The sequence below is a fragment of the Phaseolus vulgaris genome, chromosome 6 (genome assembly GCF_000499845.2).
Source record: "Phaseolus vulgaris cultivar G19833 chromosome 6, P. vulgaris v2.0, whole genome shotgun sequence".
Lineage (NCBI taxonomy): Eukaryota > Viridiplantae > Streptophyta > Magnoliopsida > Fabales > Fabaceae > Phaseolus > Phaseolus vulgaris.
In genome coordinates this window covers 5,983,924-6,011,122 of record NC_023754.2, presented here as the reverse complement: position 1 = coordinate 6,011,122, position 27,199 = coordinate 5,983,924, and the positions used below count along the sequence as shown (strand labels likewise).

General features: G+C 36.9%; 3 protein-coding genes across 3 annotated transcripts; 2 read left to right on the top strand and 1 right to left on the bottom strand.

Annotated features, from left to right (window-relative positions):
* The first annotated feature begins 191 nt into the window (after positions 1-191).
* Positions 192-3,214, top strand: LOC137831002 (transmembrane 9 superfamily member 12-like). Its single transcript, XM_068638474.1, has 2 exons — positions 192-338; positions 671-3,214. The coding sequence occupies exon 2, from the start codon at positions 782-784 to the stop codon at positions 2,753-2,755; it is 1,974 nt and encodes a 657-aa protein (XP_068494575.1). The 5' UTR covers positions 192-338; positions 671-781; the 3' UTR covers positions 2,756-3,214.
* Positions 3,215-6,914: 3,700 nt separating this feature from the next.
* Positions 6,915-7,844, top strand: LOC137833282 (uncharacterized). Its single transcript, XM_068641641.1, has one exon. The coding sequence runs from the start codon at positions 6,915-6,917 to the stop codon at positions 7,842-7,844; it is 930 nt and encodes a 309-aa protein (XP_068497742.1).
* Positions 7,845-22,412: 14,568 nt separating this feature from the next.
* LOC137831001 (GDSL esterase/lipase At2g04570-like) lies at positions 22,413-25,751 on the bottom strand. The gene is made up of 3 exons (XM_068638473.1): positions 25,367-25,751; positions 22,975-23,464; positions 22,413-22,718 (listed from the first exon to the last, which is right to left on the bottom strand). The coding sequence occupies exons 1-3, from the start codon at positions 25,724-25,726 to the stop codon at positions 22,522-22,524; spliced, it is 1,047 nt and encodes a 348-aa protein (XP_068494574.1). The 5' UTR covers positions 25,727-25,751; the 3' UTR covers positions 22,413-22,521.
* Between the last annotated feature and the right edge of the window lie 1,448 nt (positions 25,752-27,199).

Sequence of the window (27,199 nt, the reverse complement as noted above, 5' to 3'; positions counted from 1 at the left end):
AGAGCCTACTATATCTTGTCACCACTAGAAATTTCATTATAGAAATCTTACCTTGTTTTGGAAGGTTTTATATAATGTATTTATGAATTTTGGAAAGTTGTTCTGAAAAAGTTTCGAAAACAAGTAATTTGGAAGTCACTTTAAAAAAGGGTAAAAATAGTAATTGTATAAAATTGTTGGGGGTGCAGGAAGCAAAAGCGTAACATGGAAATAGCATGCCCAACCCAACGCTCTTTTTGATTACTCCTTTCTGTTTTGTCGCTCACACTTGCGACTACGACTCCAACGCAAGAATCATCTGTCGTTCCGATCTCTCTCTTCCTCTCTCAAATTTCACGGTGGGTTTCTCTGATCTTTCACTATGTCTATCTGTTAGTGGACAAACGACGACTTACATAGATCTAGCGGTTTCTCGTTTCTCTTTTTCTGCTCTTTGTTTGTTTTTGGTTGCAACTTTGGATTCCTGTGGCTGTTTATTGAATTGTTTTGTGGGGGCTTTTGTTCATATTTTTATTTAATGTTATTAGTATATATTTGATGGTTTTGATTTTTCTTCACTCATGGATCGGATTTGAACCCTTTGATGTTATATGCTTTGGGTTTTGTTATTTCTTGTGTTTCTATTATCTTTGGCATGTGATGTTGAATTTTGTTTTACTATTGTGTCTAGATTTGGTATTGACAGCACCCGTTGCCTGCGTTGGTGTTAGCTTATTGGAAGATTCACCGAAAAGTTTCTCTACATCTGCTGTTGTTGTATTGCGTTTAAATTTTGGAGGAAATGGAGTTGCGAAAACCCTTCATCTGCTCCTGTGTTTTCCTTTCTGTCATGGTCTTTGCTCAAGTTGCCAATGGGTTTTATCTTCCTGGAAGCTATATGATCACTTACTCAAATAAAAGTCCGATATTTGCCAAAGTTAATTCGTTGACTTCGATTGAAACTGAGCTTCCCTTCAGCTACTACAGCCTCCCTTACTGCCCACCGGTGGGCGGTATAAAGAAAAGTGCTGAGAATCTTGGAGAACTTCTGATGGGAGATCAGATCGATAACTCGCCATACCGATTCCAGATGAATGTTAACGAGACTGTTTACCTCTGTACCACGTCTCCGTTGAATGAGCACGAGGTGAAGCTACTTAAACAAAGGACTAGGGATCTGTATCAAGTGAATATGATCCTTGACAACTTGCCTGTTATGAGGTTTACCACCCAAAATGGGGTTAAAATCCAGTGGACAGGGTTCCCTGTTGGGTACACTCCACCTGATGGTGGTGCAGATTACATCATTAACCACCTTAAGTTCACGGTTTTGGTTCATGAATATGAAGGAAGTGGGGTTGAAATTGTGGGAACCGGAGAGGAAAGTTTGGGTGTTTTTTCTGAGTCTGACAAGAAAAAGGCATCCGGGTATGAAATAGTTGGATTTCAGGTTGTCCCCTGTAGTATTAAATATGATCCTGAGGTCATGGTCAAGCACAAAATGTATGATACTCTTTCTCCTATAGGCTGCCCGGCTGAGCTTGACAAGTATCAAGTGATAAGAGAGCAGGAAAGAATATCGTTCACATACGAGGTTGAATTTGTGAAAAGTGATATAAGATGGCCATCACGTTGGGATGCTTATTTGAAGATGGAGGGTTCCCGAGTACATTGGTTCTCAATCTTAAATTCACTTATGGTTATTTCTTTCCTTGCTGGTATTGTTTTTGTCATTTTCCTGAGAACTGTGAGAAGGGACTTGACTAGGTACGAGGAACTGGACAAAGAGACTCAAGCTCAGATGAACGAGGAGCTCTCTGGATGGAAACTTGTTGTGGGTGATGTGTTTAGGGAGCCTTGTTGCTCAAAGCTTCTCTGTGTGATGGTTGGAGATGGGGTTCAAATTCTTGGAATGGCTGGTGTTACTATTGTTTTTGCAGCACTTGGCTTCATGTCACCAGCATCCCGAGGAATGTTACTAACTGGAATGATCCTTTTGTATCTTATCCTAGGCATTGCTGCAGGCTATGCCAGTGTACGTTTATGGAAGACAATTAAAGGAACTGCGGAAGGGTGGAGATCAGTTTCCTGGTCGGCTGCATGTTTTTTTCCTGGAATTGCTTTCGTTATTCTTACAGTACTAAATTTCATTCTATGGAGCAGTAACAGTACTGGTGCCATACCCATTTCCTTGTATTTTAAGCTGTTCTTCCTCTGGTTCTGCATTTCAGTACCTCTTACCCTCATTGGAGGATTTATAGGGACAAAAGCTCAGCCAATTGAATTTCCTGTTCGCACTAACCAGATCCCAAGGGAAATTCCTGCACGTAAATACCCATCGTGGCTTCTTGTTCTTGGTGCTGGAACTCTTCCATTTGGAACTCTCTTCATTGAGCTTTTCTTCATCCTTTCCAGTATTTGGCTTGGGAGGTTCTATTATGTGTTTGGTTTCCTGTTGGTTGTTCTTCTATTGCTAATTATTGTTTGTGCTGAAGTGTCTGTTGTCCTCACTTATATGCATCTCTGTGTGGAAGATTGGCAATGGTGGTGGAAGGCATTCTTTGCTTCAGGTTCTGTGGCTCTTTATGTCTTCCTATACTCCATCAACTACTTGGTCTTCGACCTGCAGAGTTTGAGTGGACCAGTCTCAGCTACCCTTTACCTTGGCTATTCATTACTCATGGCCATTGCAATCATGTTTTCAACCGGCACCATCGGCTTCCTTATGTCATTCTACTTTGTGCACTACTTGTTCTCATCAGTAAAGATAGATTGAGGTTCTTGCTGTCATTGCACATTAACGATGCAAAAATTGATATAACTTCTACCGAGTCCTTTTTGTATCTTGATCACATCGCAGAGTAGGGCAACAGATGGTGCTTCATTCTTTGTCCAAAACTGTTATTAAACGGTTCTATGTTGATGGAATCTGCAGTTTGTTCTCCTTCTGCCTGTTTCCCAAAGTCGTGTACTCATTCAAGTATTCAACTGGTGTTTTAGATCATTATGTGTTAAGCATTTTAGTTTGAGTTTCTTTAGAAGGTTGTAATTCAAACTGTCTCGTCTCATTTCAATACAGTAGAAAAATTATGTTAGATAACTCTTTGTGATTACTCCGTGCTTCTGGGTTTTTAATTTTCTAGCTTCTTTGTGGATTGAAGGATGGAATGTGACCTAGTATAGGATAGGGAAAGTGACTTATATATTTTATTAAAAGGATTTTATTTAAACTTAATTGTCTGCATTTTTGCCTTCAGAATATTATTGTATCAATTTTATTTCAGATGGTTCAGCTTGTACATGAGTTAATTTCTGGATATGGAAAATATTGGATAAACGTACTATTGCAATTCATGTCTGTTAATTGAGTTTCTCTTTTCTGGTTTATTTTCCTAGCAACGGCCTACTGGTTTTTGACGGGAAATCTACATGCCATAATTAGAATGCAAGTAGCATAAGTTTTTCTAGTAATGGTGGAAAATTATATTGTAAACTTTTGACTCAATTTACACAAACATTGCATGAAGTTTTTTGGAATTATACTGACATCCCATATCTTTTTGAGTTTTACACTAACATTTTCTTTTGGTTTTAAAAACATCATATTGCCCATTATTTTAATACATACACTTCTTTAAGTTTTAAAAATATTACATATGTTTATTCTTTTAACTTGAAAAACCTTAAAGGATCTTAATATAATTTACTATAAAATCTTTTAAGGCCTTTTTCTTCCCATACCCTCATAATGCACCTCCTTAATTTTTAAAATGGTCATTTTACCCTTTATAAAAATGACTTTTTTAAAATGGTCATTTTACCCTTTATAAAAATGACTTGTGAAATCTATTTTAGTTCCATTCTTAGTTTCCTATTTAAGTGCTCACTGTTAATTGTGTCTTAAAATACTCCTTGCAGTTGTCAAATTAAATCCATTAGAGTTTAGCAATTTTCATTTAGCTTTTCTTGATCTTTTACTTGTTGAAATTCAAATTAAATCCATTAGAGTTTAGCAATTTTCATTTAGCTTTTCTTGATCTTTTACTTGTTGAAATTCATATTGAGTGGAAGTTTGGTTTTGAAGTTGTGAATCTAATTTCTACTTGATGATTCGGCTAAAGACTAAAAAAAGTTATTATTTGGAGAGGGCACGAGCCAGGAAAGAGAGGGAAGATTTGACAACTTGATGAAAAAGTTTTATTTGGTGAATTGAAATTCATGTGCATGTGGGGGCCAGGGTTACGAGAAAGAATAAAAATGGGCCACATTTTTTACCTGCTTATATTATTAATGTATTAATTGTTAATTGTTTTTTGGATCCTCTGTTTAATATTTTTATCCCTAACACTTTCACAATATTTATCACGTTTCTTATATCTACATTTTGCTATTTGCCACTCACGTTTCTATATGTGCACCTCCAATGCTTTTGCTATATGTTACCCTTTTTCATTTAAACACCATCAACTCTTATTTCCTAAAAAAAACAAATATCAAAACCCAAAACATATAAAACTCTAAAAAATTAAAAATATCAACTGAAACAAACAATACTTTAATCCCAAAACTACGTAATCCTTGATTTTCTGTTACAAATAGAAATACGTACGAGTAAGGTTAATCAATTTCACTTTATCTAAAAGTCCAGATCACCTGACACTCTTTGTCAAAAATCATTTATTGACTTCTAGAACAACGTGATCCATGATTTTCTATTATGAACAATAAATATGCAGGAACAAGGTTCATCCTTATCAGGTTCACTTTTTCAAAATTTTGGTTTCACTTTTTTTTAAAACTCAATTCACATTCGCGCAACCATTTTGAAATACTTTAACCTTTAGAACTACGCGAATCTTGATTGTCTTTTATGAAAGGAAATACGTAACACTAAGGTTTATCCTTATTGAACCAAATAAAAATTCAAAAATGTTTTTTTAATTTTTAAAGATGTTTTTTTGTTTCTATTTTTGGTGAAAAATAAACATATTGAAAAATCACTAGCATTGCCATGTCTCACTCTATATTCCTACGTGTTGGTAGGCACTACCCACTAGCATTATCTCTTTATATTTTATAATGCTTTTTTGTTATTTTTCTTTTGTTTATCTTTGGTTGGATCCACATAATCAAGGAAATGACTGATGGATAGGGAGTTGGTTTAGTTGATTGGTGTATATGTATGGTAAGTGTCGCATGCAGACCATGATTAATTTTATTACTTCATTTGACATAAAGATATCATATATGACCATATGGGTATAAAGATGGTCAATACAACTTTTAGCTCAAAATTGTGTCATTTTAATGTGAATACCATGAGACTTTCCTATTGAATTGACCTAGAAAAAAATAAACAAAAAAATGGAACTTCAATACAACTTTTCTCAAAGTTGTAGTCCTATTGAGATCAAGTGATAAGGACTTTGTCCTTTTTCATTTGAGAGTTTTTCAACACCAAGATAGACCTTTCTAGAGAGGAAAATTTCTTTTTAAGTGTTTTGTGTCTTCTCCTCTTTTTTTTACACAAGAGTGACACAAGATTGAGGGAAAGTGATCTAACTTTTCTTTCACTAATTGTTTGTTCACTCTTTGTATTTTATGGCTCATCTTTCTTCAAGGGAATCATCAAAACCTCAATATCCCCAAAAGGCTTTCCTTATGGGTGGGTTTGCCCTTGGTTTTGCTTTTGTTATATGCTTATGGTTCATCTCTTGGTTCGGCCATGACCACCATTGGTGTGTACCTTATTTCCATTTCCATTCCACATTGCATTCTATGTATCAGTTTATATTGATTTTTCATCTTTGCCTTTGTGAAGTGAACTTTCACACTTAATTACCCATTTGGTGAAATTTGTGTCCAATGGGAATATTCCTTAGGTCTCACCATTAAAATTGTTAAAATTTCAACTCTAAGTAAAGTGTCACCGTCAAATGGAACCATCTAAAAATCAACTCACATCATGCACTGTGCGTGAAATGATTATCTAGTATCAGGTAAGAAGACCTAGTTCGGTGTCAGTATGACTACCCGAGTACAGGTGCCCTGTACGAGAAATGGTTATCTAGTGTCAGTTAAAACGACCTAGCTTGGTGTTAGTACGACTATCCGAGAATAGGAGCCCTATGTGTAAATGATTATCTAGTGTCAAGTAAGATGACCTAGCTTGGTGTCAATACGACTATCCAAGCATAGGTGCCCTGTGCGTAAATTGATTATTGGATGTTAGGTAAGACAACCTAACTCGACGTCAATACGACTATCCAAGTATAGGCGCCCTGTGCGTAAAATAGATTAAGTATTTGGCAAGGTAAGATGCCCTGACTCGATGTAAGAATGCCTACTTGAGTATAAACATCATGCAGATGAATTTGTTGTTGAATTGTTTGTTTTAACACATGGTAAGACGACCTAGATCATAATGAATAAAGTCATCTGAGTATAGGCGCCCTGCGAAGATGAATTTGTTGTTGAATTGTTTGTTTTGGCATGTGGTAAGACGTCATATCCCGAAGTGAATAGAGTTACCCGAGCACAGGCTCCTTGTGCTTGAAATGGTTATCTAGTATCAGGTAAGACGACCTGACTCGATGTCAGTATGACTACCCAAGTACAGGCGTCTTGTGCGTGAAATGGTTATCTAGTATCAAGTAAGACGACCTGGCTCGGTGTCAATATGACTACCCAAGTACAAGCGCCCTGTGCGTGAAATGGTTATCTAGTATCAAGGAAGATGACCTGGCTCGGTGTCAATATGACTACCCAAGTACAGGTGCTTGTGCATGAAATGGTTATCAAGTATCAGTTAAGAGGATCATAAACTGTTCTCAACCACCGTGACAAATTGATTAAGAATGGCGTATATACAAAGTAGCAAGTGAGTGTCCAAGTGACCAGTCCCTGCACATAGTGTTGGGAGGTGGTATGAGAAAATGACGGATAGGGTGGGGAACAGAGGACATGCTAAAAGGGCGGGGGGTCAGGGAGGTGCAAACGATTTCTCTTTGTTCTTTTTTTCCAACTTTCCGCATAGACTTGGTGAAAAGGATATGATTAAGGTTTTTCAAAAATGGGCAAGGGTGAAGGACGTTTTTATCTCAAGAAGATTAAACAAATGGAGGAGGAGGTTTGGTTTCATGAGGTTCTTTGGTGTAAGAGATGAAAGGAGCCTGGAGAGAGATCTGGACCAGATTTACATTGGAAGTAGGAAACTGTACGTGAACATTCCGAAGTATAGAAGATATCAGTATGGCCCAAAAAAGGAGGAGCAGAGGGCGCTGCGGGAACTGTTAAGAGAACGTCAGGTGATAGCAAGGAAGCGCGATACGAAGGAAGATGAGATCGTTAGGAAACTTGGAGGCAAGGAGATTTGGGTGGAGAAGAGCAGGAATAAGACCTATGCTGAAGCTGTTACAGGTGAATACCAAGATGGGTGGAAGGGCTTGGCTTTTAAAACACAACACCTTTCTCTACCCTGGATGAAAAGAAGTGTTGTAGGGACCCTTGGTGATGGAATGGATTTTGACAAGTTGGGAGAGGAGCTTGTGAAGGGAGGAATGTTAATGATAAGGGCGAGATTCTTAGGCGACAATCTTGTTATGATAACCCCAAGAGAGGGGGAGGTGATGGAGGTTATTATGAAGAATAATAAAGAGTGGTTCGACGTTGTGTTTACAGATGTTAAACCGTGGTCGTTAGATAGTGGTGCAAGTCATAAATCTGTCTGGGTGAAATGTTATGGGGTGCCATTACCATTCTGGAATAAGGACTGCTTCTCCAAAGTGGTTGGAGAGATTTCCAAGGCGGCCAAGCTAGTTTCCATCGACAACTCTACGTTAACATGGGAGGTCCTGGAATATTGAAGGTTGAAAGTCCGTGTTCAGAATCTTGGTAGTGTCAGGTTAGCGAGGAAAATGCGGATTAACAAACATGTATGTAGTATTTTCATAGAAGAGGAGGCCATTGGATGTGAAGGACGAGGGTACAATGGCAATCCATATGCGGATGACTCCACTGATAGTGTGTCCTCCCTGGATACCTATGTAGAAGACACCGACTTCTCTGAGGTGAATGGTGAGGAGAAGGGCAGACAAAGGATCAGGGATGAATGCTGGCCAGAAGGGGGAGATGGCAGAGAAAAGAATGGGGGAGACGATGAACAGTACTGTCCAAAGTCAAACTTCCATTTTGAGGGATCTACCTCGAAAAGCAAGGGCTATCAGGGCAAAGGTGGTCTTTCTTTCACGAATGGAGAAAGTTTAGGTCAGAAGGCAAACGAAAGTAATGTCTGTGTCTGTCTACCTGCCCCAGACTGTGACTGGAATAGCTATAGCAACCATAATCTAGCTGACTTGGCTAAAGTGGTGGTTGACATAGAATGTTTGAGTAACCAAAAGAAATCTTCTGAAGGTTTGGGCCGGGTATGCATGAGCGAGGCCCAGTTGAGCGGCGGTGGGCCCCATGGATCAGCCCAAAAGAACGTAAGGAATGGGTTAGTGATCCCGACAACGTTTGAGGGTTTTGAAACAAGGGAATCACATAATGAAGGAGATAAATTGAAACAAAGGCAGGTAGAGGGATTGGAAGTGAGAGCTAGTTTAGAAGAATGGGAGGCTCATAGCAAAAGAATAAGTCCCAAAATGGCAAATGAAACACAATACGGTGCGAGTAGTGGGGAAAGTGGGCAGCAAATCTGCATCGTGATGCAAGGAGGTAGCGAACATGAAGTAGCTACAGGTGCAATGGTTTCGGCGACGCGGATATCTAACCTGGTAGGCAGCGAAGTTGGAGTCGCCGAGAGAAGCAAATCAAGCTCCCAACCGCGCCACCGCAAGAAGAAAGGGCTAACGGAATTGGGGGACTCCTGCCCTTTTCCGAGACGGTCTGGAAGGATTAAAGCAAGAATGCCTCAAGCAGGGGCGATGGTTCACAATACATACGAAGTTTCATCATCTTCAATTTCTGATAAAAACATCTATATCTGTAATTCCCGCCTAGATGAACCTGATGATCGGGCGGGACCATCCAAGTTATGGGAAGTGGGAAAACAAGTCGGGATTAGGTGTTGCAAGGAAGAAAATGAGGTTGTAAGAGAGTATGGGAATATGGAAGTAAGAGATTCAGAGGTTGCTTCATGCTCTAAGACGGGTAATAAGAACTTGTCTTAATGATAGTAGTGAACTTAAATATTAGAGGTGTGGGGGGAAGCTCAAAAGCGAGGTATTTGAGACAAGTTATTGCTTGTGAGGGGGCATAATTTGTGTGTTTGCAAGAAACAAAGGCTAAGGAGTTCTCGGCAGCAAGATGCTATTCCCTGTGGGGGGATAACAAAGTGGGATGGGTTCATCATGAAGGCGTCAATGGTAGTGACAGTTTGTTGTCCATGTGGTATCAAGAAGCTTTTCACTATGCAAACCATGTCATGGGGAAGGGCTTCATTGCAGTTTTTGGTAACCATGTTAAAACCAATATCAGTTGTGTAGTGGTTAATGTTTATGCAGCTTGCTCCTTGAGTGAGAAGAAGACCCTTTGGGAAGATTTGTCTAACTTTAAAGCGGCATCACAAGTGTTGGTCTGGTGCTTGTGTGGTGATTTCAATGCCATTAGAAGCCGGAACGAGAGGAAAGGTGTAAGGGAGAGGGCCAGTCAATCAGGTGAGATTATTGGGTTTAATAGTTTCATCGATACCAACTCTCTTTTCGAACTGCCTTTAGTAGGGAAGAATTTCACATGGTTCAAGTCTAATGGATCGGCAAAGAGCAGATTAGACCGAGTTCTTGTTTCGGAAGAGTGGATGGAGATATGGCCTATGTGTAAACAGTATGTGCAGAGAAGGGAAGTCTCGTACCACTGTGCAATAGTGGTAAAGTCTGTGGAAAAGAATTGGGGACCCAAACCTTTCCGCTCCATTGATGCGTGGTTCATGGAGAAGGGGTTTAGTGAGATGGTCAAGAATAACTGGTTATCATACTCTGTGCAGGGGAGTGCTTTCATAAAGATCAAGGAGAAATTGAAGTTTTTGAAAGGTGATCTAAAAGTCTGGAATAGGGATGAGTTTGGCAACATCCAAACAAATAAGAAGAGGATTCTGCAGGAATTGGAGGTCTTAGATTCCCATGATTGCCTCAATGACCTTGGGGAAGATGATAGGCTGAAGAGGTATGAGTTGGTAGGTCGCTTGAAGGAAACTGAAAAGAAACTAGACTCCCTCATTTGTCAAAAAGCTAGAGCAAAATGGTTCAAGTATGGGGACTTGTGCACCAAATTTTTTCACTCATCTCTGAGGTGGAGAAGACTTAGGAATGAGGTGAAAGGGGTTGAGGTTGGTGGTATCTGGTGCGAGGAACCTTGTACAGTGCATCAAGAAGCCAAAAAACTATTTGAAAACAGATTTACGGCTACGAAGGACTTTGGTGTTAGACTTGACATGGTTGATTTTAAGTCCCTATCCAGGGAGGATAATATATCCCTACCAACTGCTTTTTTTGAGGAAGAGATTAGAGATGTGGTGTGGCTCTGTGATGGTTCAAAGAGTCCAGGGCCAGATGGCTTTAACATGAACTTTATCAAGAAAAGCTGGGAGGTTCTAAAAGACGACATAGTAGCAGCGGCGACCATTTTTCATGAAAATGGGCACATTCCAAAGGGTTGTAATGCCTCCTTCGTAGCTCTTATACCCAAGGTAAAAGATCCGGTTATGCTTGAGCAATACAGACCTATCTCCCTAGTAGGTGCAGTTTACAAGATTATTTTGAAAGTTTTGGCGGGAAGGATGAAGAAAGTCCTCGACTCTGTCATTGATGAATGCCAATCAACTTTCCTAAAAAATAGAGGGATTCTTGACAGTGTGCTCATGGCTAACGAGGTGGTAGAGGACCTGAGGAGGGGTGGAAAGAGTGGTTTGTGCTTTAAGGTGGATTTTGAAAAAGCCTACGACTCAGTCAGATGGGAGTTCCTATATGAAATGTTAAATAGGATGGGGTCCCACAAGCTCTTTCCTCTATAGCTCTCCGCTTCGCCCTCTTGGATAACAACCACATCTAGGGTCGGAGCCTGGCCTTCTGAAAGAGCAGCATGTTGAGAAGGAGCTCGTCCATCCAAGTGAGAGTGCTCGGTAAGGGTAGCAGCTGCCTTCCTTTTTATTTTGAAAACAAGCCTCGAGGTGGTTTCTTGGTCTTGCTCAGTCAGGGCTTGAATAGTTGTGACTGGAGCTTTTTGTTTTTGTGCTAAGGAATCCTTGGGCTTGATGGCAGTTGCCCTCATCCTTTTGGCCATCTCGCCTAGCTCCTTCTTGTTGATATGGGTCAACATCCTCCCTACAAATAAAATAAGTAAATGGTGGTAGGGTTATTTTCACCAAGAGTGGGAAGTAAGGAGTGCTAGTATAAGTCTTCAAGGCACTAGGAAGGTACTCTTTAGATATTAGATAGGAGGTGTAAAAGACAACCTTCAAGCCTGTCAAGAATTGACAAATCCTTTGATCTTTGGATGATAGTTCCAGGTGTCGAGCCCTTCGAAATTAGGGTTTGAGGGTCCAATACATGGGAAATCCATCTAGAAGGGCTGAATCTCCCGTGGAGGCTCAAACTTTAATGAACTTACCTTTGAAGTTTTTGTATGAAGACTGGAAGAGGGTAAGTATTGTTAGAATTGTAGGCCTAAAACAAGAGGGGGGTGAATTGTTTTTGAACGTTTTTTGCAAACTTTGAAGGTATGGAGAAACCCAATTAAGAATCAAAGCTAAAGTAATGAAAATGGTCAAGTTACAAAACTATTTTAGTTGATTTCCAGAAAATCAACCGATTGTGTATGCGACTCAACCGATTGTTTTTATCAGCAATTTATAAAAATAACTTAAAACAAATATAATTGAGATTATGGAAAGAGAGAATCACATGAACAAATTTATACTGGTTTACTCTTACACCAAGAGCTACATCCAGTCCCCAAAAATCACTGGGTATTCCACTATGTAATCAACCACAGATTACAACCACACACACACCAATGAAGTGATCTTGAACCCCTAAAGAACACTCACTTCCTTTGGCAATACAACACACCATATATCAGAACAACCTCTAACTCTACAAATCACAGTTCTTTACAAAAATACAGATCAAGAGAGAATAAGGAATGATCACACCTGATATAGATTGAATCACAAAAGATTACACAACATCATATTCCACTCTTAGCAAGTTCAATCAAAGCTTGATGTAAATTTTGGAGAAAAATGTTTCAAGAGATTAATCTCAGATCATTATTACCAGAGTGTTAAACAACCTATTTAAACTCCAAAAGGAAGTTAAAAGCATTTAATGAAGGAGCCATAACAATTTTGAATCAATTAAAACATATTTACCAAACTTAACAGATTATGTGAAGAGTTTTCAAAAAGCAATCGGTTGAATTGTCAAAACAACCGATTGAATTGGTTTGATAGCAAGTCAACCAATTTCAAGATTTGTCAAAACCTGTTTCAAAAACCACTAAGTGTCAAACAACCTATTGAGACGATAAAACAACTGGTTGTTTTTTCACTTCTTTGCAAAACACTTTTTTTCAAAAGGATTTGATTTAAACCAACTTTGAATCCTAACTAAGAGTGGATTTACAATTCAAACTACTCAGTACTCACACACATAAGCTACATCTAGTCTTCAAGCAATCCATATAGATTTGGAGACATCAAAGCTCTTGTTCAATAAGTAAGGCTTTTCCAGGGGCACCATTCAAGAATACCAACAATTTAGTAGTTACGTGTTTGGCTTCAAAGAAGTACAAAAAGACCTTGACAGATGGCGAGATGCCGAACTAAGCACACAAAATAATGAAAGCACGGATGAATGCCTAGCTATTAGGGTGTAGCTGGGTAGGGGCAACGTTGAGCTCGGTCAAAAGCTCTTTTTCAAAAAATGAACAAAGGGAGTTGTAAGAGGACCTTTTCGAAAAAGGTAGCGTAAAAGAAACAGAACTGACCCTCGATGTCTGAGGACTCATCGCAACATATGGGCTCGCCCTCCCTACACTTTACGGTTTTTACATGACTTTCATGCCTCTTACTCATGGTACAACCGTTTTCTCTCAACTCTCTAAGGCGCTGATGGGTGGTGTGGTAAGAGGTTTCTTTCAAAAGATCTTTTTTGGCCCAGTGGTATAAGACATTGTAATCCATTGTAAAAAATACCTAAATACAAGCAAACACAAACAAAAGTATAGATATAGTTCAGGCCAAGCAAATTGAGCAAATCCATAAAGTTGCAGTCCAATCTGTGTAACATCATCAACTAGTTAATCATCAAGGAAGAAAGGAATTACCTGGGTGACGCAAGTGGAAATGTATGACAGTGAAGGAGGAAGTGCGAAATGACTTCAACGACTAAAAACACCAGAGAAAGCGAGAATGTGAAAGTTGCATAAGAAAGTTGAAGTGAGTTTCATCACGTTAATAAGAAATGGATGGTTTGTGCTAAAGATGTTAGGTTGGATACCTAGTAACGACGATGAGCTTGGCATACTGGACAACAATGCTCGGGACCTCGGTGCAACCATTTGGTTGTGGTCAGCTCGGCCTTGGGCCCAAAAGCGGGTCATGGGCTCGACCCAATTTCATTGGTAGGCCGGGGGAAAATAATTAGAGTAGAGAAAATAATGAGTTTGGTCAGATGTTAATATAAGGTTGTTGGTTAAATATATGCGTCAATATATATATATATATATATATATATATATATATATTAAGTTGTTAGTAAAGTATATATGTTAATTTATGCAAAGTTGTTAGTTAAATAAATATCTGCATAAAGCCATTATTTGAATATATAAAGATATTAGTTAAGTGGTGAGCACCCGAGAATAAAGGTGCACGAGATTTTCTTCTGTTGGTAGCACCATGAGTAAAGGTGCTCGTAGGCAGAATGTTGTTTCTGTTATGTTTTCAGTTGAAATTTATATTCTCGTGAGGGAAAGTTGTTAAAGGATAACTATAAAAGGGGCTTGAGACCCTCGAAAAAGGTATGCTGTTTCTAAGTGTTAGAGACTGAAACTGATTTTTATTTTGTATACTCTCACTAACTTGATCGTCAGAGTGTGATCAACAGGTAGAGCCCCCTCTGTCTCAACGGAGCGTTGTTCCAGTGCACCAAGAGAAAGCAAATTAGAAAAGGAGCTTGTCCATCCAATCAACCCGAAGGTCAACCGACAAGAACAAGAACCATCATAATAAGTTGTATTTTCTATGACGGTTGTAGAAATACCAGTCATAGAAAGTTTTGTCAGAAAATATTATGATAAGTATTTTGTACATTTTATGACGGTTCATAACAATAGTCATAGTAAATCAACTTACTATGCCAGTTTTTCAACCAACATAGAAAATGCAGAGTTTTTATAAGTCTTGATTCTATGTCATCATCAGAACCGTCATAAAAAGTTATGTAGAACCGTCATAAAAAGTCTTTTTTACACTAGTGACTCTCTTATAACCGATGTAAAGTATATTTTTCGCAATCCCTTAATTGTTTAAAAATCTAATTCTTAAATGAATGGATAATGTTTATATATTATTTTTTGCAAAATCTTACGGATTGTTGATGTAATTTATTCCACAAAATAATAATAACTAAGGAATATGTTATACAACTCAATGCATAAATCCCAAAGAAAAAAAAGTCTATCACAATTTTCTACATAGACATTAACATGTTCTTCTAATAACATATTTATTGTGAATTTTTTGGTCATAACATTTTAAACCATTAAGCATAAAATTGTCCTTTTAGAGTATAGTTATTACAATTTTATTATATATTTTTTATGATATTTAGTTGGGCTATTGATGGAGATCAAGCCCAAGAGGACATGGAGGCCAATCAACAAGATCAAGAGGAGGTGGAGGCACAAATAGAAGACGCCCATGGAGGTCAAAGTCCACCTCAAAGGATTACAAGAAGCATGTTCAAAGCTTTGGGAGCTAGAGGATATTTATTTTCTCTTTTTGTAATTTCTTTAGTTGAAGGTGCTTAGAGGGAAACATTAGAAACCTCTTTTGTTTTAGCATCTTTTAGTCTTTAGTTAGGAGTCTTAGGGGGGGTGTGTTAGTAGATAGGTGTAGGAGTAGAAAAGGAGGTGCCAAAGTGAAGGAAGAGGTCACACTTTCCTCATGCTTTGTTTTAGGCGCAAATTCTAGAAGCTTTTTGGGAGGGAGTTTTTGAATTTGTGTAGGTTATATTTCAGCACCTTAGGCTATAAATAGAGGTGCTCTCTTTGTATTTTTCAGATTGGAATTAATCTAAGAAAACTCTACTCAAATTTTGAGTGAACTTTGGAGAGCTTTTGGAGCCTTCTTCTCTAGTCTTATCTTGATGGATCATTGGAGTCCTCAAGTGGCGGCATCACTCTCATCTAGGAGCATTCCACACTTCTAGTGGCGAGATCATCCAACATTCTTCCATCTTCATGAGCATTCTCTTCTCCTTCCTTTCTTCTCTTTCAATTGTTCATGTTGTCTTGTGTTCTTGAGTTGTTTGGTCCAATGATGGTTCATGTTTGGTATCATGAGTCTTAGGTTTGTTTTGTTTAATTTTGAGTTGTGTTGCACTTTTAATTCAAGAGCTCTATCTTTTTGTTGTTTCTTTTCTGTTTTTAGGATTATATTTGAGTATTCTTGCTGTTTTCTTAATTGTGCCTACCAAGTGTTTGTGTTTTTTCCTTTTTGAATCCATACAAGTTTTGTCATAGTCATGTTTTTCCAAGAATGTCATCACTTCTTGTAGTACTTTTATTGCATTTTTTGTTTCTTGCTTTGGTGTAATACAGTTTTCTGCATTTGTATCTTGATCCTTTGTGCATTTTCTGTTTTAGAATTGAGTTCATACTTGTATTTTAGACCTATACAAGTTCCTATACATCATTTTCTATTATGTCTTTGCTAGTTCATCATCCTGTTTTTTATTCCTATTAGGATTCCTCTGTTTCTGAAAAAAGTGCTTACTGTTTTTCCTTATTGCAATTGATTTAATTACTGGAAAATTCTGAAATTCTGGATTTGAGATATTCAAAGTGTTAGAAAAGAATAGAAAAAAGAATCATTCAAAAATACGAAGTACACAAAAAATGATAAATAAAATAAAAAAAGTGTACATTTCTGCCGAAAAAAATACGGTAATCTGGCAGCGATTTTGAAAAATTTATTTCTCTCAATTGGCTTACTGTTTTTAATTGATTCCAGTGCCATTTTTGAGTTAACATCTTGAAGTTTCTGTGGTTTAAATTTCATAATCCAGTTCGCTCTACATCATTCCAGTTAAATCGGTGAATATCAAGCACAATTTGCATTAAAAAAAAAATTCCAGTAGCTAATTTTTTTGTTTTCTTCATCTACTCTAGTGCTTTTCCTTAAGTATTCTTTTGTGTGCCTACTTTTCTCATTGAGTTCTTTATTTTTCTTGATTGTCTTTCATTCTTACTCTTTGAGTTTGTCTTACATATAGTATTCCTTTTGCAATTACCTTTCCTTGCTTATACCTTTTCTTGTTTGTCTTTATTGTTTCATTGGTTTTGTGGTGGTTGCTTTTGAGATTGGTGTGCTTGCTTTGACATATTTCATTTGAGGATTCCAAGGCCTCAAGATCAGATTGGTGCAAGAACATTATTTCTTTGAGAGTGATCTCTTTTTTCAGCCTCATTTCACTTCGGCAGTTTCATTGCCAAAGCTCACTGTTTTTGCTAATTTTTAATTTGTTTGCTGTTTTTGTGTGTTTGCTGTTTTTAATTACAAATGGCTGGATTTTCAAGTGATGCATCCTACAAGCAGAATTCTCCTTCCAAAGCTTCAATTCTTGGTGAATTACATGAAGCTCAAAGAACAATTAGACGGTTGGAGGAGAAAATGCAAAAGATGGAGGTCCAACAAGCTAGACCATCTCCTTCTATCCATGATGGACATCATTCTCATAGACCATCTTCAAGAGCTTCTTCAAATGATGTTGGCCGTGAAGATGAGCATAGGAGAAGGAGACCTCCACCCCAAGTCCATGGACAAAGACATCATCACCAAGGGGAAAGAATTCACTACGGCAATGGCTTCTATCATGATGCAAAGTCCAAGCTTCCTTCGGTCAAGTTACCTTGTTTTAATGGTTCTAGTGATCCAAATGTATATTTAGATTGGGAGGCTAAGTGTGAACAAATTTTTGAGATCCATGAGATCCAAGATGAGCATAAGCTCAAGCTAGCCACCCTAGATTTTAGTGATTATGCCATGAAATGGTGGCATGGAATTGTAAAGGACATTATCTATCACAAGGGTCCTCCCGTGGACTCTTGGAACTCTTTAAAGGATCATATGCGCGCTAGGTTTGTGCCCCCACATTTTAGGAAAGACCTCATGTTGAGACTCCAACGGTTTCAACAAGGCACGCTAAATGTGGATGAATATTATAAGGAGCTTGAGACGCTTGTGCTTAAAATTGAATTAGAAGAAAGTGAAGAAGCCATGGTTGCTAGGTTTGTAAGTGGTCTTAGGAAGGATATTCAAGACATTGTTGAGTTACAAGAGTATTCATCATTGGGCTCTTTAGTTCATCTTGCAATGAAGGTGGAAGCCCAACTTGCTAAGAAAAACTCTTTTAAAAATGCTTCCAATGATGGATACTACTCCAAGTCTTAGAGAAACAAAACTTCTTTTTCTAAGCATCCTTCCAAAGATTCTTCTTTCAAACCCAAGGAATCTAAGCCATCAACTTTTAGACCTAAGTCTCCCACTAGAACATCTAATACTAAATGCTTTAAATGTATGGGTTATGGTCATATTGCTGCAAATTGTCCTTCCAAACGAAGTATGTACATGCATGAGGGCATTGTAGTTAGTGAGCATGATTCGGATTCTCCTAAGCATTCATTGCATTCTCATGCATCTAGTGAGGAAGAGAGCGAATGTCCACTTGAAGGGGACTTGTTAGTAGTGAGAAGACTTCTTGGACAAGTTTCACAACCTTTTGATGAAAGTCAAAGGGAAAATATTTTCCATACAAGATGTCTTATTCAAAACAACATTTGTTCCTTGATAGTGGATGGGGGTAGTTGTGCAAATGTGGCTAGTACAAGAGTAGTAGATAAGCTTGGATTGCCTACTATCTCTCATACAAAGCCCTACAAATTACAATGGCTTAGTGAAGTAGGAGAAATAATTGTTAATAAACAAGTCCTCATCCATTTCTCCATTGGAAAATACAAAGATGAGGTATTATGTGATGTTGTGCCCATGGAAGCCACTCATGTTCTTTTGGGAAGGCCTTGGCAATTTGATAGAAAAGTTTTACATGATGGCTTTACCAACAAACTATCTTTTGAATTCCATGGTCACAAGGTTACTTTAAAATCTCTCTCTCCAAGAGAAGTTCATGAGGACCAAGTTATCATGAAGAAAAAGAGGGAGAGTGAAAAAGATAAAAAAGATAAGAGTTCTAAGCCTACACTCCTTGTGTCTAGGCGTGAAATTGAAAGGGAAATAGTGGCTCATCATCCTCTTTTTTTAGCCATCCCTAGAACTCTTAGAGTAGAATCACTTGTTGATAGTTCTCATTGCTTGGAAAATTTGGTAGAAGAGTTCCAAGATGTGTTTCAAGATCCTCCAAATGGACTTCCACCTTTGAGAGGGATTGAGCACCAAATTGATTTGATACCGGGCTCTTCTTTACCAAATCGTCCAGCATATAGGACCAATCCAAGTGAAACCAAGGAAATTCGCCAACAAGTTGAGGCTTTGATTGAGAAAGGGTGGGTGCAAGATAGCATGAGTCCTTGTGCTATGCCTATCATCTTAGTGCCAAAAAAGGATGGCACATGGCGAATGTGTTCGGATTGTAGGGCCATAAATAACATAACCATTAAGTATAGGCATCCCATACCTAGACTAGATGATTTGTTGGATGAATTACATGGTTCTAAAATCTTTTCAAAGATTGATCTTAAAAGCGGCTACAATCAAATCCGTATCAAACCGGGTGATGAATGGAAGACGGCTTTTAAGACCAACTTTGGTTTATATGAGTGGTTAGTTATGCCTTTTGGTTTAGCTAATGCACCAAGTACCTTCATGCGCCTCATGCATCATGTTCTTAGACCTTTCATTGGTAAGTTTGTTGTGGTTTACTTTGATGACATTCTCATTTATAGCTTATCTTTGAATGACCATAGGTTGCATGTTAGGCAAGTTTTGGAAACCCTTAGGAAGGAACATTTGTATGCTAACCTTGCTAAATGTATGTTTGCTCTTGATCATATAGAATTCCTAGGGTTTGTTGTGAGTTGTAAAGGGGTCCATGTGGACAAAACAAAGGTGGTGGCCATTCAAAATTGGCCTACACCGAAATCTTTGAATGAGGTCCGAAGTTTTCATGGGCTTGCTTCTTTCTATAGAAGATTTGTCCCAAACTTTGGTACCATTGCCGCACCACTCAATGACATAGTGAAAAAGGATGTGGTCTTTCATTGGGGAGAAGCACAACAAAATGCTTTTGATACTTTGAAAGAAAAATTGACTAATGCTCCCATCTTGGCCCTTCCTAATTTCACTAAGACATTTGAGATTGAGTGTGATGCTTCAAGCATAGGTATTGGGGCTGTTCTCCTTCAAGAGGGCCACCCCATAGCCTATTTTAGTGAGAAATTGAAGGGAAGTCATCTCAACTATTCCACCTATGATAAGGAATTATATGCACTTGTTAGGGCTTTGTTTACTTGGCAACACTATCTTTTTCCCAAAGAGTTTGTGATACATAGTGATCATGAATCTCTTAAATATTTGAAAAGCCAAAACAAACTTAACAAGAGGCATGCTAAGTGGGTGGAATTCATTGAGCAATTTCCTTATGTGATCAAACACAAGCAAGGCAAAATAAATATTGTGGCGGATGCTCTTTCTAGAAGATACACCTTGCTAAATCTTTTAACCTCTCAATATCTTGGTTTTGATCACATTAAGGAACTTTATCATGATGACCTTGATTTTTCTCCCATCTATCAAGAGTGTCTTAAAGGAGGACACAAAGACTTTTTTATTCAAGATGGCTTTCTTTTTAAAGGAAAACGTCTTTGTGTTCCCCAAAGCTCTATTAGATTATCTCTTGTTAGAGAAGCTCATGAGGGGGGTTTAATGGGACATTTTGGGGTTGCTAAAACTTTGGATGTGTTGCATGAACATTTCTTTTGGCCTCATATGCATAAACATGTTCATAGTTTGTGTGATAAATGCATAGCTTGCCGCAAAGCTAAGTCTAAGATGCATCCCCATGGTCTATATACTCCTCTTCCTATCCCTTCAATGCCTTGGGTAGATATATCTATGGATTTCATCTTAGGCTTACCTAAGACATCAAAGGGAAAGGACTCCATTTTTGTGGTAGTGGATCGTTTTTCAAAGATGGCTCACTTTATTCCTTGCCACAAAGTGGATGATGCATGCCACATTGCAAACCTCTTCTTCCAAGAAGTGGTTCGCTTACATGGGATTCCTAGGTCTATAGTGTCCGATAGAGATCCTAAATTCTTGAGTCACTTTTGGAAGACCTTGTGGGGCAAGCTTGGGACTAAACTTTTATTTTCTACCACTTGCCACCCACAAACTGATGGTCAAACCGAGGTGGTGAATAGAACTTTAGGACAACTATTGAGATGTTTTATTTCGGGGAATCCTAGAGTGTGGGAGAATTTACTACCCCATGTTGAGTTTGCATATAATCGTGTAGTAAATTCTACCACCTCCCATTCTCCTTTTGAGGTGGTCTATGGGTTTAATCCCCTAACACCTCTTGATCTTCTTCCTATTCCCCTTCTTGGAGATGTCTTGTGCAAAGATGGAGATGAAAAAGCTTCTTTTGTGAAAACTTTGCATAAAGACATTAAGAAGAGAATTGAGAAGAAGGTTGGCAAGTATGCTGAACTTGCCAATAAAAGGAGAAAAGCATTGTTGTTTGATGAGGGCGATTGGGTTTGGCTTCACTTGAGGAAGGATCGCTTTCCTACTCAAAGGAAGTCCAAACTAATGCCTCGAGGGGATGGACCTTTCCAAGTCCTCAAGAGGATTAATGACAATGCTTATGAGTTAGATATGCCTGATACATTCTTAGGTAGTCATACTTTTAATGTCAGCGATCTAACTCCTTTTTCTGTAGGTCTCCAGAATTCGTGGTCGAATTCTCTCCAACTCGGGGAGTATGATGGAGATCAAGCCCAAGAGGATATGGAGGCCAATCAACAAGATCAAGAGGAGGTGGAGGCACAAATAGAAGACGCCCATGGAGGTCAAAGTCCACCTCAAAGGATTACAAGAAGCATGTTCAAAGCTTTGGGAGCTAGAGGACATTTATTTTCTCTTTTTGTAATTTCTTTAGTTGAAGGTGCTTAGAGGGAAACATTAGAAACCTCTTTTGTTTTAGCATCTTTTAGTCTTTAGTTAGGAGTCTTAGGGGGGGTGTGTTAGTAGATAGGTGTAGGAGTAGAAAAGGAGGTGCCAAAGTGAAGGAAGAGGTCACACCTTCCTCATGCTTTGTTTTAGGCGCAAATTCTAGAAGCTTTTTGGGAGGGAGTTTTTGAATTTGTGTAGCTTATATTTCAGCACCTTAGGCTATAAATAGAGGTGCTCTCTTTGTATTTTTCAGATTGGAATTAATCTAAGAAAACTCTACTCAAATTTTGAGTGAACTTTGGAGAGCTTTTGGAGCCTTCTTCTCTAGTCTTATCTTGACGGATCATTGGAGTCCTCAAGTGGCGGCATCACTCTCATCTAGGAGCATTCCACACTTCTAGTGGCGAGATCATCCAACATTCTTCCATCTTCATGAGCATTCTCTTCTCCTTCCTTTCTTCTCTTTCAATTGTTCATGTTGTCTTGTGTTCTTGAGTTGTTTGGTTCAGTTTTTCTGCTTTTCCAGCACCTATATTCTGTTCTTGTCTTTTAATTTCAATTTTGTTCGGTTCATATGTTTGCTTATTCAATTCTGTTTGGTCCTTTCAATTTTACCTCTCTTTGTTGGTTCAATTTGACAATATGTGGAGCATCCAAATGAGTTTGGGATTTGGTACTAGTTTTTGGTGAGTTCTTGTCTTAGAACAATGATCCAACTCTAAGAAAAGTGCCTCTATAATGTCCAGCTCAAGGTGATTCCTAAGAAGGTCAAGAACCTTTCTCTTCTAAGCTAGTGGAATCACATCAGCTATATTCATTATATTTAGAATTCTTAAATCCATTGTCCAATATTCCAATTGGTTTACCAAGAAAAAAAACCAATTTAACCCAGAAAAAGTAAAATTAGGTTTGATTGAGCATGTTTGTGGATGGGTACAATTAGGAGCTTGTGCTCTGTTCATGATGGTGTTAATATTTTTAAAGAAGAAAGTCTTCTAAATTGAATACTCATTTGAATCAGTTGTAGGATGTGGTGAATTAGCACCTTTAAACAATTCTGATTTGGATAGTAATGAAAAAGTCCATCAAGCAGCAATAACATTACATTACATAAACAAAATTTAGAATATTTAGTGCAAAAATTGAGCTAGTGAGTTCTTCACCAGGTACTTTGCAATGATACCATTGGTTTTCTCTGTTGGATGGAATGAGTCCCAAAATACATATCTGGAAGCATCTATGCAACTGAAAGAACTGGCTCTGCTGCATGAATACCCCATTTCAAACATTCCAGTAGCACAACATGCCATTGAGGCCACCTGAAACCCTGAACACAATACAGACAATTTCATTATAAGGATATTAAAGTTAAAAATACTGATTCATAGTATATGACTTATTGATTAAAGTTGAAGTTAATGCTCATTCATAATATATAACCTATTTGTAAGAATAAGGTTAAAATTCATCTTTTAAAATATATAAAAACTAAGTTACTAGTTTAACATTTATATATAATGTACAACAAAGATAAACAATTTTACTAAGAAAATGTAGAATTGTAAGGTAAATTTGTAACTTACCATACTGAGACGGCTTGTGAATAATTTGCAAGAAAATATCATAAGGATTTGAAAATACCAATCTGATATGAGGAAGGTCTTTGTTGAGCCTTGTTGTCAACTTGCTGAGTTTATCATTGAACTCCAATGCAATGGTATTGTATCTGGGCACACACTCATTTCCACCAATAAAATTTGTTGTTCTCTCCAGTGGCAAGCACCCCATGGGAGGTAAACCCCCCAAAGATATTTTTCTAGCACCAAGACCATAGAGTTTGTAGATGAATTTCTCAGCTATTCCAGCCAGAAAATTTTGATACTCTCTTGGTGTATATTCTGATGCCCTACCAGGGATGGCAAAATAATTCTCTAGGAAGTCATTTGTTCCCAGACTTATTATGTGCAATGCTTTGGCAAAGGTCTCATTTGCCCTACTTTCTCCCACATACACTCTCAGTTTCTTTTGGAACCCTTTGTAGTACTCCAACTGCTTCCATAATGGTATCACTGACTGAAACCCCAAATTCAAATAAATATGTCATCACTTATTTTCACATCATACAACTTCTAGCTAAATTATCTTAATCAATATATTAATTCAACAAGTTCCATTTTACAAACTTTTCTTTTTAACAAATACTACATACAACTTATTTGGGATAAAAAAAAACTCCAATACAATGGTTGGAAATCTCTTATCGACTATAAATAAGAACTCTAAATAAGGACATTTCATAGTACATATCGACTATAAATAAGGACATTTCATAGTACATAAAGTGTAAATTTTATCTCATAAATCGATTATGTAAGGTTAAAGTATATTTAAAGTTCAATGTATGTTATATAGAGTTTATCCTAACAAGAATTTGTTAACTTTTAAGGTCATTTGCTACCGCTATCATACCACCTATTATATAATCTCATACACGAATTAGTAACTCTAGATATATTGGATCCCAATCATATAAATATAAAAATATTTTATAATATATAAATGAGTACAAACTTTATTTTAAAAATCGTAAAATTAAGTTAGACTTATAACACATTTCTAATAGGTGCTTTAGATAAAGAAAATATTATTTTATAAAGGGTAAAAAACAAAGTATTTGTTTTCCTAGCTTGTCCAATCAGTTGTATTTATTATATCAATAATTTGTTTTTCTTCGCGTGTTACACTGCACAAAAGTTTAGAGATGTCAAAATGATAATTTTGTAATCTTTTACTACAAAGTTTTCTCAAATATATTTATATCTAGTTTTTCATCATTACGATTTTTTTTCTTATTCAAGTGTATAAGTATAATATTTTAAAATTTTAAGAATACATACATAATGTAATAAATTTTAAACTTTATATAAAATTTTTAAAAATGTTAATACAATTTGAAAAAACCCAAAAAGTATAAATGCAATTTACTGTTATTTATGTTCCAATCCTAATGCATGAAGAATTAATATGGCCGCCAAATCATTTACAACCAGGGGAACACAATTAATGTAAATACAATATTAAATTAAACTTTAAGAGTTAAACGTAATATTACTTCATGATAAATTATCAAATTTTATTTTGATAAACTTTTAATGTTTTCATCTTTTATTTTTTATTTTATTTTTATCCTTAAATTTATTTTAATAACATTTCGGATCCTAAAATAAAGAGATTTGCATGTTTCGTGGATAAAAGTAAAAGTAAATGTATATTAAAATGAAAACGTCAATTTTTCTTTATTAGAAATAATAAAAAGTTAGGTTCTTTATTATAAACGAAGTCATGTTTAAGCTATCGTAAAATAATTTATTCTGTCATGTATATTTTTTAAATTTAAATTATTTTCTTGTTGCACACGTGTATATTATAATCTAACTTATTGTTGTATTCTAACATCTCCTTATTTATTTCTCATTTAAAACAATGATCTTTATTAATTATCAGATAATGATAGGTTACTCAAGAGTACCTACCACACGTAGTCTTAGTTTAATAAATATTTTTTATTTATAGTATATATAACTAGGGGAAATACAAGCTTATAAAAATGAAAACAATAATTTACATTTAGAATAAATTATATGTATAAAATAGTTCTTATTATAATAACTATTATTATTAAATTATAAAACGATTTTTATTAAAAATTATTATAAAAATAAATAAAATTATTTAAATTTAAAAAAATTATTTAAAGTGTAAGAAATTAGATTCTTTATTTATTTTTAAACTCAAATTTTTCTAAATTTTTAAAAATTCAAAAATTGTTAAATGTATTATATTTTAATATTGTAAAGGATAAAATTGGAAAAAAAAAGAAAATGATGTTTATATATATTGTTAGTGATATCTAAACTAAAATTTGATTTGAAATGAGTGTTATAAGAATGATAATGAGAAGAGAAGAATACTGACCAAGACATCTGAAGTAGCATTGTCGTAGCCAGTAGCAGCAGAAGCAAAGGTGACGCCGGTGGCGAAATGTGAAATATTGTGATTGGGATCCAAATAAGGAGGCACATATGGTTTGATTCCAAAGGCTTCGGATAAGAAATCTGTTGCTATTCGGCCATTGCTGAATCTCCCAGTTGCCTTTCCACCAACAAAGTCTCTTCCGTAAGGTTGGAAATTGCTGCGAGCAACTGTTTCTATGTAATTGTTGTTCCCAGCATCCACCGATGAGTCACCGAACACCATCATTGCCGGAACCTTAGCCCTAACCATAACCATAAACAGACCAACCAAAACCATGCACAAAATTACCTGCACTCCCATTGCGCCTCTATGATTACTCACTCAATACAAACAACATTCCATATAAATATTGGTTGGGGGTGTTAATGCAATTACGAATTTTAGGTGAGTGAGTTGTTGGAGCCATAATTGATGTCTAAGACCATCTATCATCTAACTCTTATGAGAGCTTTTAATTTATTTTTTACCTACTTTATGTCACATTATTTTTTTAAGATTTCGTATTAATATGGCCCTAATTTTAATAACATTTCTCTTTAATTATTTTTAAGATAAAACTAATGATTAAGTCATCTTTATTTATAAGGGACATTGTATGAGATTTTGATTTTTTTTTAGTGAATTTTAATATGTGATATTATTTTTAAAATCTTATTGTAACTTCTGCTTCAATCTAGGATTTTTAATATATTTACTCTTGAACATTTTGAGGTGGATGATTTTGTTTTGGACGAGTTGATCATTCTGTTGAATGATTGGCGAGTTTCATTGACGGTGATCGAGTATGGATTTATTTGTAGAAGATTTTCTAACGTTCGAGTAAGTAAGAGCTTAAAGAATATGAAAGTATTTAATGGATGAGAATAAGATTGAGTGAGTACTACTTGGGGAATAAAGTTATATTTATAGGCTTTTGAGTATAGCTTGATCTCCAAACAAGTCGTTATCAAATATTAGGTTGATTAATGTGTTATAACATAAATAATTTTTTCAAGAGATTTCGAGTTATTTGGATTTGCAGGTGGTTTTACACAATCTCTAAAAATTGGGTAATATTATATCTGTATTGGACCAGTGTTCGGTGGTCGGACATCAGCGTCTGTGTTAAACAGGTCAGCTCGGTCGTTGAGTCAAGATTAACGGGCCACACGAGTGGGCCCCAGGTATGTGTGTATTGACTCTCATTCATATACTTAATATAATCCTTCGTGTATAAGGCCTGATCGGTCAACGAAGAGTGTTATTGGGCCTAAGGGTGCGTTTAGTGCATTCGGGTCTAGTACAAGGAAAACATTCTCCATAAGCCTAAACTCAAGAGCGCTAGGTTTTAGGGGAATAGGTTGCATGCATGGTACGTAAAGCCATGTATGCTCACGAGAGACAGATTGGACCCCTGATGTTGGTACATGAGTTGGTACCCTGGTGGTTATTCTGTTAAGATTTTATGCACCCCAAGGAGATAAGATTTTGTGCAGTTGCAGCGTTAAGATTGTGCGCATTGTAACAAACTCTTCTCCCATTAGACATGCTTTCACCCGAGATAAGATTCTCGTGAGAGAAGGTTGTTACAAGAGGTAGCCTATAAATAGTCTATAAAATGGACTTGAGATCCCAGGTGAAGGTAAGCTGTTTCTAAGACTGAAACTTACTATTTCTTAGATTCTTATAAGCCCTGTACTGACTTGATCGTCGGAGTGCAATCAACAGATAGGACCCCCTCTGTTTCAACGGAGCCGCATTCCAACGCAACAAAGGGAAGAACAAATTCCAACA